The sequence below is a fragment of the Stomoxys calcitrans genome, chromosome 2, assembly GCF_963082655.1.
Source record: "Stomoxys calcitrans chromosome 2, idStoCalc2.1, whole genome shotgun sequence".
NCBI classification, from domain to species: domain Eukaryota; kingdom Metazoa; phylum Arthropoda; class Insecta; order Diptera; family Muscidae; genus Stomoxys; species Stomoxys calcitrans.
Genome location: NC_081553.1, coordinates 75,634,979 through 75,648,155, shown reverse-complemented (window position 1 = coordinate 75,648,155; position 13,177 = coordinate 75,634,979). Strand labels below are relative to the sequence as shown.

The window sequence follows — 13,177 nt, the reverse complement described above, 5'->3', positions numbered from 1 at the left end:
ATAGGATGATTGTTGTGTTAGCTGCTGTTAAGTTCTTAAGCTATATATAAATAATGGCACACATCTTATATCCTTAATCTGTTAACTTCACTCAGTGAACTTAAGTACATTGTGTCGCCCCCGAAAAAGATTCAACAAGTAGAAAGGCGTTAAGTTCTTCCGGGCCGAACTTTGGATACCCACCACCTCGTGTATATATGTAAACTATCTTTCGCCAAAACCCGGTGAAAAATGTATACCTTATGGCCCATAGCAGCTATATCGAAATATGTTCCGATTTGGACCAAATACCAATAAGTACAAGTCATTGTTCGTGTTAACCGCAAGTCCGGCCCTGTTCGGTTTGGCTACTGCTGTTACTCAAAAATTTTATGCAAATTATTGTTATTGCATTTGTGCAACATCTAAAACCTATTACCTGTCTACCATTTAAATGCATGCATGTACTTTCACACATACGCCAGCGTATTTCTGCCTTGTCGCTGTCTGTACTAATATTGGGTTGCCCAAAAAGTAATTGCGGATTTTTCATATAGTCGGCGTTGACAAATTTTTTCACAGCTTGTGACTCTGTAATTGCATTCTTTCTTCTGTCAGTTATCAGCTGTTACTTTTAGCTTGCTTTAGAAAAAAAGTGTAAAAAAAGTATATTTGATTAAAGTTCATTCTAAGTTTTATTAAAAATGCATTTACTTTCTTTTAAAAAATCCGCAATTACTTTTTGGGCAATCCAATAGATTGGGGATGCACTTTTATGTAAGTGTGAGTGTATGTATATTAACCCTTTTTTGGAAATGAAGCCTTTTTTATATATGAATGTAGTTGCATTTTTGGCTGAAGTTACATTTCTTGCTTTACGTATAACATTAGTATTTTTGGTTAGCAACAAGCAAGTCAATAAAGTTGTTCAATTCGGAACTTTAATTTTATTGTGAAAAGCTTGTTGTGTTTTATTTTCGGTTCGATTAGCCTGTAAAAAATATTACATTTCAATTGTGTATAACAAAATATTGGTGTTTTTAGTAGCTATATCTAAAAATAAACCGATCTGAACAATATACGGCACGGATGTCGAAAAGCCTAACATAAGTCCCTGTGTCAAATTTCAGTGAAATCGAATTATAAATGCTCCTTTTATGGGGCCAAGTCTTTAAGTCGAGATATCGGTCTATATGGCAGCTACATCGAAATCTGGACCGATTTGGGCCAAGAAAAATGTCGAAGAGCCTGACACAACTCACTGTCCCAAATTTCGGCGAAATCGGACAATAAATGCACCTTAAATCGAAAGATCGTTCTATATGGCACTTATAACCAAATCTGAACCGATCTGGGACAAATTGAAGAAATATGTCGGTGGGCCTAACACAACTCACTGACCTAAATTTTAGCAAAATCGGATAATAAATGTTGCTTTTATGGGCCTAAGATCCTAAATCGGCAGATCGGTCTATATGGCAGCAGAAATTGAAGAAAGATATCGAAGGCCCTAACATAACTCACTGTCCCAAATTTCAGCAAAATCGGATAATAGATGTGGCTTTTATGGGCCTAAGACCCAAAATCTGCGGATCGGTCTATATGGGGGCTATATCAAGATATGGGGACTGTATCAAGATAGGCCGGCTGTTAACAGCTGTTCGCGTGAGACACCTTGTGGGTATGACACGGTTGATCACCTATTGTGGCACTACCCTGAAATTACGGAGATAGGCGCAGGATTATTACAAAACGAAAACGTTTTCCTTTCTAAATTACCTTCAGGCGCATATTCGAACTCTCGCACTCACACACAAATTTCTTTGTGTGAGTTGGCAAAACGTCGATCAGCTTGATGGCAATATGGCGAACTGCACCATATGATTTGTGGATGTTGTACAAATGAGACCACCTTTAATGGTTTTGCCATGGTACTAGTCATAAAATCTCGTTTACAATAGATCCCAAATCTATTGGGTTGCCCAAAAAGTAATTGCGGATTTTTCATATAGTCGGCGATGACAAATTTTTTCACAGCTTGTGACTCTGTAATTGCATTCATTCTTCTGTCAGTTATCAGCTGTTACTTTTAGCTTGCTTTAGAAAAAAACGTGTGAAAAAAGTATATTTGATTAAAGTTCATTCCGCAATTACTTTTTGGGCAACCCAATACTTGATTTGAGATAATCTGCAAAACCCGTTACACTACTATTTAAATGATTTGTCAACAGGGATGTTTTTGACAGCGGGTTTATTATGCTCAGCTATTATATTAGTGAAGCTATTTTATTAAATTTAATTACAAAATTTTATAATTTCAATAAGAAATTGTCGCTGTCCAAAACTACCGATAATAACCGGCATTGCCATCAAACGCAGTGTTGCATTTGAATATCGAAAGAGTTTTGCTGCAGATCTTAAATAAATAGATTTGCTCACACTGAAAATTTATGGGAAACCTAGTTTGCAATCCTGATTTTGTGTATGTTACTAGTTCGCGCCATTTTGTTTTGTTTGTGTGTGCTATGGTTCTTAAATATAATACACACACACAACCAAAACTCGTTGACAGTCAGTGCACTTCGCGAGAAAAAATTGTACTCAGCTGTTTACGGTACATTACCTGGTAGTTATGTCATGCCACTACCTGGAAATGAATATATCTTGGAACAAACCATCGTACAATTACAGAAGGTAGCGTCATTTGCCCAACAACAACGAAAACAACGATTCAACCCTGTGGGGATGGGGGTAGAAATTCCCACTCTTCTGTCAAATTTCTGTATATTGCCAAGTACACATACAAGTTTTAATTTGCAGCAGCCAAAAAAACAAAAGATTTGTGAAAAAAAATGTGGAAAAGTAAATAAAATGTTGTAAAAACTTTAAAATCTAAACAAACCATTTAACATATGAATGTATTTGGATACAACTCTGCAATTGCAATATTTCATCAGTTGGGTAAGTGACGTAACCCTCTTTAGTGAACACTGGAAAAAAACTTTATGGGCGATTTCCGAAGACCCGGTTGGGCGGACGACCTCTCTTAAAATGTTAACGGTACATAAGAACGCCACGGTCATGCGACACGTACACGAATAATTTTGGCGTTTGACTTGATTACTGTTACTCGGTATTTATTTCCAGCCATTTTGGTTTAAAGCATTGGGCATTGTATACATCGTGGCAAGGGAAAAGTAGAATTCGTAATTGGAGTACATAATTTCTAATATCTCATCTAATTGCAAAATAAATATACTGAAATGGTCGATGTTATCGGAGCTCCTTATACTGATATCCAGGTAAGTGTTTATATGATTAAAATAAAAAATACGATAGATTTAGGTAGGTACTTATAGCTAAAAACCGCAATGATGCTCCTAATAGGTACATGGCTTGCTCACGTATGGGGTGTTTCTTGTTGTGTCATTGCGTGCCTTTCTATTGGATTGTGCAATGGTGCTTTCTAGATGACTATATTTCCATGTTTTATTGGCGTTACTCAAAGCCTACTAAAGCAAAGGTTAACTTGTAAAAGTTTTTCAGCTCAAAAACACCTATACAAGTTAGGATGAACAATGTGACGGAACCTGACCTCTGTGCTTGGAATGCAAGTTATCTTAGAGATTGCATTTCTAGGGAAACTTATAACGCTACATTTGAGATTGTTGTTCGTATCTTTTAAGATTGCGCTTTGCTTTCTTTGCTACTATTTGAAGACCCCCATCGTGAATAGGTTAGCATTTCCCGCTCGACCCATTGACAAACTTCACTCATATCAATGAGTGTCGGCGATTCATATTCAGTTAAATGATAAGAGGCATTATTTTTTTCAGCCAAGTCCGAGCGTTGTAACGCAGAACGAATAGATTATAAGCTAAAATTCCAATAACTTCCTATCATAATTTGTAAAAAAAAGTTATATGTACGGTTTCGCTAGCCAAATGATTGGATTACCCTAGTATAATCATCCTATAAGTCTCTAGCTTGAGTAGGTCGCAAGGTAGTAGTATTAAGTGGTACAATTAATAAAATAGCTCATATCTTGGCACCAAAAAATTTTACTACATATGTCTCAAGTAACAAAAGTGTAGTTATAATAGATTAATTTATCAGTAAGCAGTTGAATTTAATTGATTTGTTTCACATTTCCAGCAAAACAAAATGTACGAAAATGACAATTACTCTTGTAAGTTGTTCTTAGGAGGATTGTCGCCTAATACAACTGAAGAAAGTATAACAAATTTTTATGCTCAATATGGTGAGGTGGCAAGTGCTGTCGTAAAACGTGATCCCACAACTCAGCGCTCTAAGGGATTCGGTTTTATCACATACAAGGATTCCTCTAGTATTGAACGTGCCCAAAGCCTTAAACCACATATTATTGACGGACGGTTAGTATGATCGGTACTATGTATATAGTTCAATAATAAGAGAGCATACATAAATTCATTATAGCAATGTTGATTCCAAACCCGCCTTGCCCCGATCTGAGACAAACAGAATTGGTTCTAATGACAATGTTCGAAAAATATTCGTAGGTGGTCTTAAAGACAATCACGATGAACAAAATTTACAGGATCATTTCCAACAATTTGGTAATGTTTTGACCGTAAAAGTCTTGTTGGATAGAACAACTGGTCGCAAACGTGGCTTCGGATTCGTAGAATTTGATACTTGTGAAGCTGCCGATAGAGCCGTTTGTAAGTATTGTAATTAACGTCTTTCAAGTCTTATTAGGGAAAATTTTGTAAAATAATCTTTAACCCTTTCTATTTTTTAGTTCATAAAAATCACACAATTGATCAGCTTCCCGTTGAAGTTAAAAAGTCTAACTACCGACAAGAACAAGCCAATCGGGGATCTTACCAACATGGCGGCTCTTCAGGATCTTACTCCCAAGTTGCATATACACAGAACCCTTCATATAACTATCCGCAAGCTTCTTATAATGGTTGGACAGGACACACAACACATTATGCTCAACAACCACAGACAATGTATGAAGGCTATGCTGCTGCGCCAGTCCAAAGTAACCCACCAACTGCATATAATGGATGGGAAGAACAAAATAATTATAATGCTGCCCCACCTCCGGGTGCAGCAAATGGTTGGAATGCAGGTCAGTCCGAAGGACAATTCGGCAGTTACCAACATTCCCATGGCGGAGGCCCTCAGAAGGGACACAACTTACAAAATAACCGTAGAAATCCATATAATGTATAACTGGTAAGTTGGAAGTTTTTTTTTTACCGACGTAAATTATTGCCCCTTAATGAACGACAATCGAAAGATTTGAACTTATTTCTAAACAAATGTGTTTATGTATACCATACTTATACGTTCAGCAATGATCTTACTTAAGTAAACTACCCTCTAATGATTGACATCATCTTACTTCTCCACCACATAACTCTTGGCGAAGATTGTAAGTATGTAGTTTAAAGAAAATTTTGTTCATCAAAATTAACCTGTAATATTGACGGATGACAGTTGCGCAAAATTGTTGAAATGCACTTGGAGCTCGATTTTAAATAGAATCAACCAAAAAGTTTTATCTCAAAATCAACATCATCTCAACAGAAGTACTTCATTCATTTGTAATGCTATTGAGCATGTAATTTGAAGGCGTTTTCCGTACATTTCAACTAAGAGTTACTTCAAGAAAATATTTTTGACCCAAAAAATTATCTTATCAATATAGTTTTTCTTGAAATAATTATGAAGAGGTCTCTTCAGTTTACAACAAATTGTATGATTATGGATAATTTCCAGGAATTTCCTCCAGCATTTTGAAACACTGGCTTTTGTTTGCCTGCATATTTTAATTTTTTTTTATTCTAATCAAACTTGGGAAAATATGTTTTATTGGAAATATGGCAACATTTGTTGCACCCGTTCCGCATTTTTAATCAATGAGGGGAAGTAGCAAGTTCAAAATTGGCATTTATCTTATTTAAAAAAATTATATATATATATATATACTATATCACTCTTTAAATTTGCTAACATGTTCTTTTTTTAATTCTCTTTTATAGAACTTATATTACAAAACAACATATACAATTTCTTACATCTAACTACTACAATGTATATATTTTATTGAAAATGTATTACAAATGGATTTTTTGCATCGAAGATAAATTGGATCGGTTAAATATCTACTTAGATGCACAAGATATTTCGAAAATCAACATTATTTTAACATAAAATACAATACTTACGTACATTTAAGACAAGTTGTTTTATTTTCGTCCTATTGTGTATAAGACAGCTATCGATTTTATGGTATGATAATGGATGATACTGTTAGAATTGCAGTGTAAAGTTGTACTAAATAGTTATCGCTAGTATGCGATAATAGCCCTGTTTTATTTTAGTACTTCGAAGTCTATAAATTGCAACGAAGTTTTGGGTAAATTGACAGTGCAAGCCACAGATGTTCAATAGGAATAGATAGTTATTATTGTCTGTGGTGTAAGCTCGTATAGAAGGATGACTATATTTCACAATTATGGCTGGTACTATGTTTGTTTTTCATCGTTGAAACCTTTCTTTTTTTACGAAAAAAACAATGATAAGGTAAAAGTTTTATTAAAATTTTATCTCAAGTAGGAGGTCTTATTGAATGAAATCCGCAAGTTTTTCTGCTTTTTAAATGTATTTTCTCTAAAAAATAATCGGCGAAAGGCGAATATAGTACCAGCTTTTAAGTGTGGCACCCTTCGGAAATTCCTCTTTTGTGAATGACAGCATAAATAAGACCAATTATTTATAAAATTAATTGGAAAATTTTTAATGAATTTTATTTTACAGAAATCAAATAGTTCCTCACAGACTTGCACCGGATTCATTTTTACGTTTTATTTTTGTCCTTCGCGACTTGTATACACAGCACTAATATGAAACACAGCAATTTAGGCAAAATACATGGCTGAACCTTAAAGTGGCTGTTAACAACCAAATTTGACGGTATTAAGATTTCAGATTTTTGTTTGCATTCTCTTTGTTGTTACTTTCTTTCTCGCATATTCTCTGTTCACGTACGCAAACTTTCTGCACACGTTCACACAAAAATTTTTGGTTAAGCACATTTTCATTCGTAGTTGTAAGAAAACATTCACCAATGCCTTTTGTGTCACCCTGTTACGTCAAGAAAATTTCATTTGAGCTGCGTACCTGCAAACGATACCGGTAACGAAAATTTCGTTCAGGATACGTCAATGCATTTCTTATGGTAACGAAAATATCGCCATGATGGGCAGTATTCACCTCTGTGAAAACGAGTCGTTTACTTAAAACAGCTTTGGTGTTGTTGTAACCACATTTTCGTGTGAAGGTGGCGATCCTCGTCAAGCTCCTGTGGGTTGAGCAAGCTCGTTCCGGCCCCACAGAGTGGCCATTGTTGTTGTACAATCTTCTATCTTTGAGCCACGAGCTTAATAAAGCGATCGCAAAGCACAACACGCATTAGACTAGTTGGCCGAGACAACTTGTACAGCTCATCTTGTAAAAATTGTTGTTGTTGTAGCAGTGTGTTATACACTGAGACGGCAGCCCTTGCCGATGAAGAACTCCATCGGGTCAATCCGGTACGTACAGCCGGCTGCCATGGGATTGTGGCAGCCGGATTGTAAAAATTGTACTGCATATGAGCGGAAGTCCTTTGCTGTGTTTTATTTCAGTCCTATCTAGCGCAAGTAAAATGTTCTGGACGAAATACCAGTGCACAGTTGTGCTGGTAAGTTATCGATATAATACGATAACAGATAATTTGAAACGTTTTATCGGGATTTGCACTTTACTATTTTGTACTAAAATAAATCACTTCGTCATCTTATTTTGTTTCACTGCCCATAGTCATATGGTGGTAGAATTGATTTTAATATATACGTCGCAAGGAGAAGAAAATAAACCACAGCATATAATGGGCCTGCTTTATTTTGCTATTATAAAGTACAATTTACGTGCCATCGATAACAGGCGATGAAAATATATAAATTAATCTCACTCACTCATTGGATTAAATAAAACACGTCCAATGAATTAAGCACTTATAGAAAAACACTTTCGATAATATGTGAAAACAACCGATTACTCCTTCAGAAAGCAATACGAAAACATGCCTATTGTGTTTAAGAACGAAATGCATCTCTGTCGCTTGGGTCTGGTTATCTTAAGTTTCCAGTATAGACATCTTTTTTCTGCGAGCATTTACAAGAAATATACGTGTCTATTTTTTTGTTTGTCGTGAAGAAAGTGTGACTAATTATTAATTGACGACATTTAAACAATAATTTAACAAATTAAAAATGGTAAGACTCCAATTCATTGTCATATGTTCAGCGAATTTACGATGGCTTGCTTGAATATTTTTTTTAGTACAACACAGAAGGCGACCATCTTCGTAAATTGTTCTTGGGAGGCTTATCCCCAAACTCAACTGAGGATTCCTTGCGTAGTTTTTATCGCCAATTTGGCGAAATACTTGATGTAACAATACGACGGCATCCTATGACTGGACGTTCCAGAGGTTTTGGTTTTATAACATATGCCGATACCTCATGTGTTGACAAGGCACAAGCGGCAAGGCCGCATGTAGTAGATGGAAAGTAAGTAATACACACCAATTGGTTTTAATTTTTTTAGTAATTAATTGAATTTAATTTGTTTCGCAAGCTTCTCGTGTTTTATTTAATCTATAATTTGTCGAAACAAATGCAGCGTTTTCTAATCGCTCATGTGCGCACATACATAGGTACATGTCGTTAAGGCCATATTATTTTACCATCAATGTGCATAGGAAAAAATTACGTTTCTCAGACTTAAAAACTCCAAAACTTCGAAGAGAATCTTTTTATGCTTTGGGGTTGCGGGTAATACGCCAGAACAACAATCACTTGGTATCTGTTTATCGTTCTACTATCACTACCGCCTATTAATCTACGTGGTCTAGAGATTCTTATCTTTCGTGGGATTGCTTATCCACTAGGGAAAACAGCTTAGCGTAGAATCCTCCGCCAGGTTTGATGGGAATAGCAGCTCAAGTATCTTGACTTTAAACGATAGAAAAATATTTTGCACAGTTGCATTTTTAATGAACGCGCATAGTTTGTAACTTCATCTTTATGCCGGACTCAGTTATCGGCTAAAAAACCCACCCTGTGTCACCCCTGTGGGTTAATTCCACTTTGGAACCGCTTTCATTTCATTTTGTTTACTAACCAAATATGTAATATAAAGCCAATAAGGCCCATAAAATAATTACATACAAACATTTCAGTAACCTGAGTATAACAGATAATTAAATTCATTTCTTAACATAATGAGATACTTTATTATATTTACCTTTCGCATTACTTCGAGGTGGACCCCATATCTGGCGATTATCCACATCATCATTTTCGTGATTGAAACTGTTTCAATTAAAAAATTAATTGGATCAATTAATTTCGTGATTAAACCCGATTTTTATTTTTTCTGTCATACTTTCGAAGGATTTTGCAAGCATGGAAGTTTAAACAAGTAAAAGCGTGCTAAGTTCGGCCAGGCCGAATTTTATATACCCTTTCAATTCAGCCAAATCGGAAGATAATTGCGCCCTCTAGAGGCTTAAGAAGTCAAGACCCAAGATCGGTTTATATGGTAGCTATATTGAAACATGAACCGATATAGCCCATTTACAATCCCAACCGACCTACACTAATAGAAAGTATTTGTGCAATATTTCAAGCGCCAAGCTTTACTCCTTCGAAAGTTAGCGTGATTTCGAAAGACGGACGGACAGACATTGATAGACGGATAGAATGACGAAATTAGTATGGTGGAGGGAATAAAAATGGACCAAAAATGTGCCTATTACAGCCCAAAAAATATTGTAGTAGTTAAGCACTGAGGAAATTGTTCTAGTGGATTATGTTTAGTTTTCGTGATTTTTTGACTATGTTAAGTAAAAGTAATAAAAAAAATAAGGACCAATGAGAAATCGCAATAATTTTCCTTTTTCTATTTATTGTTGAGTTATTTATTCTTCGTGATTTTATTTATTTTCTATATATATTAAATAACTAATGCTTATCGTTTTCTATCCTTCAGAGCCATAGATTCCAAACGTGTGCGCAACGAACCAAAACTTATGGGTTCTGGAAGAAAAGTCTTTGTTGGAGGATTAAAAGACGTCCATGACGAACAGTCCCTCAGAGATCATTTCCAACAATTCGGAAAGGTTATGGGAGTAAGAATTTTAGTTGACAAAAACACTGGCCGAGGGAGAGGATTTGGTTATGTGGAATTTGAGGATTACGATTCGGCTGATAAAGCTGTATGTAAGTATCGATAAATTTTTATTATTTCAGACCAAAAAATAATTGCTCCAATGTAATGTCACCAAAAATTGTTAAGGAAAACTCTAAATATAATGTTAGAAAAAGATAGAAACCGGTTTTCAAGGTTTGCGTCTGAGGGCTTTCAAGCGAGTCCGAATGGCGTGCAGATTAGCAATATAACTTTGTGGAGAATTTTCACATGTTTGGATCCTCACAAATGTCGTCAGCATTAGTGACAGGATAACTACCGTTGAATATGATTTCTAACGTTCTCGTAAGAATTTAAAACCACGCACCATAAGCTTACATAATAACTTCTGCACCACGGTGAAGTGCAATTTTTGTACCATATCTCAACATTTTCAAACAGATCTTAACCTTATTACACTTTTCATATTTTATATTCTTTACAAAAATTCTTTTAATTTGAATGCCTTTTTCCCCTTATATTTATGTATATTTTTAGTGTGCTTAGTGCCTTGAGCCGAATCCAAGAGTGAACTTCTAGTTTTTTTTAAATTATTTTTAGCTCTTGGGTCCATTATGACTTTTGAGTCCATTATTTGAGCACTGATTTTCCTTCACTGAAAAGGCAATATTTATGAAAACTTCATGCACTTTTTGATATTACGGAAATCTTCCAATGATCCTCTAAGTATTTTTCGTTTAAAGGTTACATTTTTTTGTTATTCTGATATTCAGTTTTTCGATAACATGGAAACTTTATTGTTTGAATCATACTTTTAGAAATACAAGTGCTCTGAATTGTATAACGTTAATGTTTAATTTCTCTTTTGTTTTTTTAGTACACAAAAATCATACAATCAAATTCCTAACAGTTGATGTAAAAAAATCAAACTACAAACCCGATCAAAATCGAATGCAGCAACAAAATGGTCAACTAGTACCCGCTGGAGCGCCTCCTGCAGCATCACCGTATCCACCACCCGCCTATCCAGCACCATACGGCTATCCCCCAGCACCGGCTCCATATGGTGCACCAGGTTGGGGAGCACCTCCACCAGCAGGTGCATATGCCCAAGCTCCACCACCAGCATATGGGGCTCCCCCAGCTTGGAATGGATGGGGTTATGGTGCCCCACCAGCACCAGGAGCACCGCCTGCGGCAAACGGTTGGAATAATACTGCCCCACCAGCTCCTCAACAATTTGGAAACTATCAGCAGTCATACAATGGAGGACCAGAAAAAGGTGGTAAATTACAAGCGAATAGGAAGGCTCCGTATCGATCTTAATTTTAGGTAAGTATACAAACTCCGCCCATATATATATATACAAAAAAAGTACCAACAAACAGAAAAATGTACTTGCCATTTAAATCGTTTTTATACATTTTATGAAACATATTTTTGTATATTATTTTTCTATAATATATAAAAGTATTCCTAAACGCATTTATTTCCTTAATATTATTTTTATCATTGTATTTATTGTTCTGTATATCCTTTTATTTCTTTATTTAGGTCTATATATATGTATGATAACCTATAACCTGTCTCTTATAAATTATATATTAAGAAATATATATTAAAAGTCGAAGGATGTGATTGGATTATTGTAAGAGTCATTGGCTTTTACTGCAGAGCTATGAGCATGAGAGCATTTACTGATTACTGAAGGAGTATATCCAAGTCTCAATATTTTATCACATTTTAATTGGTATTTGATCTTGAAGTATGAATATGTAAGAACTGCTATTAATATTAATATAATAATATAGACGTAAAGAATATATTCTATGGTTTATTATTTTTCATATATTTTATTAGAGCGTACAATGCTATACTACATATGTATAACATCGATATTCAGCCATTTGCGGTAGCGTTGATGGCAAGTCACACGTATTCTCATACTCTTTGTTTCAGTCGTTGTTGAAACAGCAACTATTGGAACTCGCATGGGCATATGCATCGTTCTCCTTGTTTTTTTTATTTTTGTTATAAAAATTTTATTTTTTTTTATTATTTTTATTAAACGCTTAGAGGGAATAAAAAAATTATTAAAATTTTCTTATTTTATATTTATTTTTGCTAAACATCGGCGCGGATTAGGATTTAGATCCACGGTTTCTTCAAAGAATTTTTTGTATATTACGTTTCTGCTATACAATTTTTAACAATTTTTTCATCCATACAATCATAGGTAGTAGACATTAATCTTAAAATCTATCGTTTTAATTAGCTTGGTCAACAATTCAAAAAAAAAACGTATAGTTAAATAGTTAAAGGTAAATTTTTTAAATAAGTTTACGTCTAGTGGTTATGAAAAAAAACTTTGTTTTAGTGAATCAATTTGAATCTTTTTTCAAATACTTCAGACTTCTGGGATTATTTGACTACAAGTTTTAATTTTTTTAGGTTAGGTTAGGTAAAAGTGGCAGTGCTTTACAGACTCACTTAGAGCTTTTAAGTCCATTGTGATACCACAGTAGCGACAGACCAAGGCTTCTGACGGGAATCGAACCCACGACCTCAACACGCTACCAACTCGGCTATCGGGGCGCCCTATTTATTTAATTTTTATTTTAACGCTTGATTTTTTAATTGCGTTTTGTATTCGAAAGACTTTTCACATTCTTGCGAATGAATTTAAGCTTTCCTGAACTGCCGAAAACTAGTTTGATTTATTTTTGTACTTGTACGATAACCCTTTTCTAAGTTAAACAATAACTGGTAGGTTTCTCCATAAGCAGGCAAGCATTCCTAGTCTAATATGTGGAAGTTAACATACGATTAGATTTGAAATTATGTCGTATTTATTTATTGGGGTATTTATTATTTATGGAAATTTCGTCGCATTGTACAAACATATATGGATGCCCTTTATAGGTTGATCGTGTATATTAATGCA

The 13,177-nt window shown here is 34.9% G+C and overlaps 3 protein-coding genes across 3 annotated transcripts in view; 2 read left to right on the top strand and 1 right to left on the bottom strand.

Moving 5' to 3' along the window:
* The window catches only part of LOC131995010 (uncharacterized), a 268,050-nt gene that overhangs the window by 246,553 nt on the left and 8,320 nt on the right, over nt 1–13,177 (bottom strand). The gene's annotated exons all lie outside the window — the stretch shown is intronic.
* Nucleotides 3,127–6,196, top strand: LOC106083461 (ribonucleoprotein RB97D). The gene is made up of 5 exons (XM_013246491.2): nt 3,127–3,281; nt 4,135–4,373; nt 4,438–4,682; nt 4,763–5,208; nt 6,018–6,196. The coding sequence occupies exons 1-4, from the start codon at nt 3,243–3,245 to the stop codon at nt 5,203–5,205; spliced, it is 966 nt and encodes a 321-aa protein (XP_013101945.1). The 5' UTR covers nt 3,127–3,242; the 3' UTR covers nt 5,206–5,208; nt 6,018–6,196.
* On the top strand, nt 8,130–12,056 carry LOC106083460 (ribonucleoprotein RB97D). The gene is made up of 5 exons (XM_013246490.2): nt 8,130–8,294; nt 8,362–8,591; nt 10,075–10,304; nt 11,111–11,565; nt 11,788–12,056. Exons 1-4 carry the CDS (start codon nt 8,292–8,294, stop codon nt 11,557–11,559), a joined length of 912 nt encoding a protein of 303 aa, XP_013101944.1. The 5' UTR covers nt 8,130–8,291; the 3' UTR covers nt 11,560–11,565; nt 11,788–12,056.

Coding starts and splice junctions, on each gene's coding strand:
- LOC106083460 (XM_013246490.2), top strand. Junction 8,592..10,074: donor CCGCATGTAGTAGATGGAAA/GTAAGTAATACA, acceptor TCTATCCTTCAG/AGCCATAGATTCCAAACGTG. Junction 10,305..11,110: donor TTCGGCTGATAAAGCTGTAT/GTAAGTATCGAT, acceptor TTGTTTTTTTAG/TACACAAAAATCATACAATC.
- LOC106083461 (XM_013246491.2), top strand. CDS start 3,243: ATGGTCGATGTTATCGGAGCTCCTTATACTGATATCCAG. Junction 3,282..4,134: donor CTCCTTATACTGATATCCAG/GTAAGTGTTTAT, acceptor TCACATTTCCAG/CAAAACAAAATGTACGAAAA. Junction 4,683..4,762: donor AGCTGCCGATAGAGCCGTTT/GTAAGTATTGTA, acceptor TCTATTTTTTAG/TTCATAAAAATCACACAATT.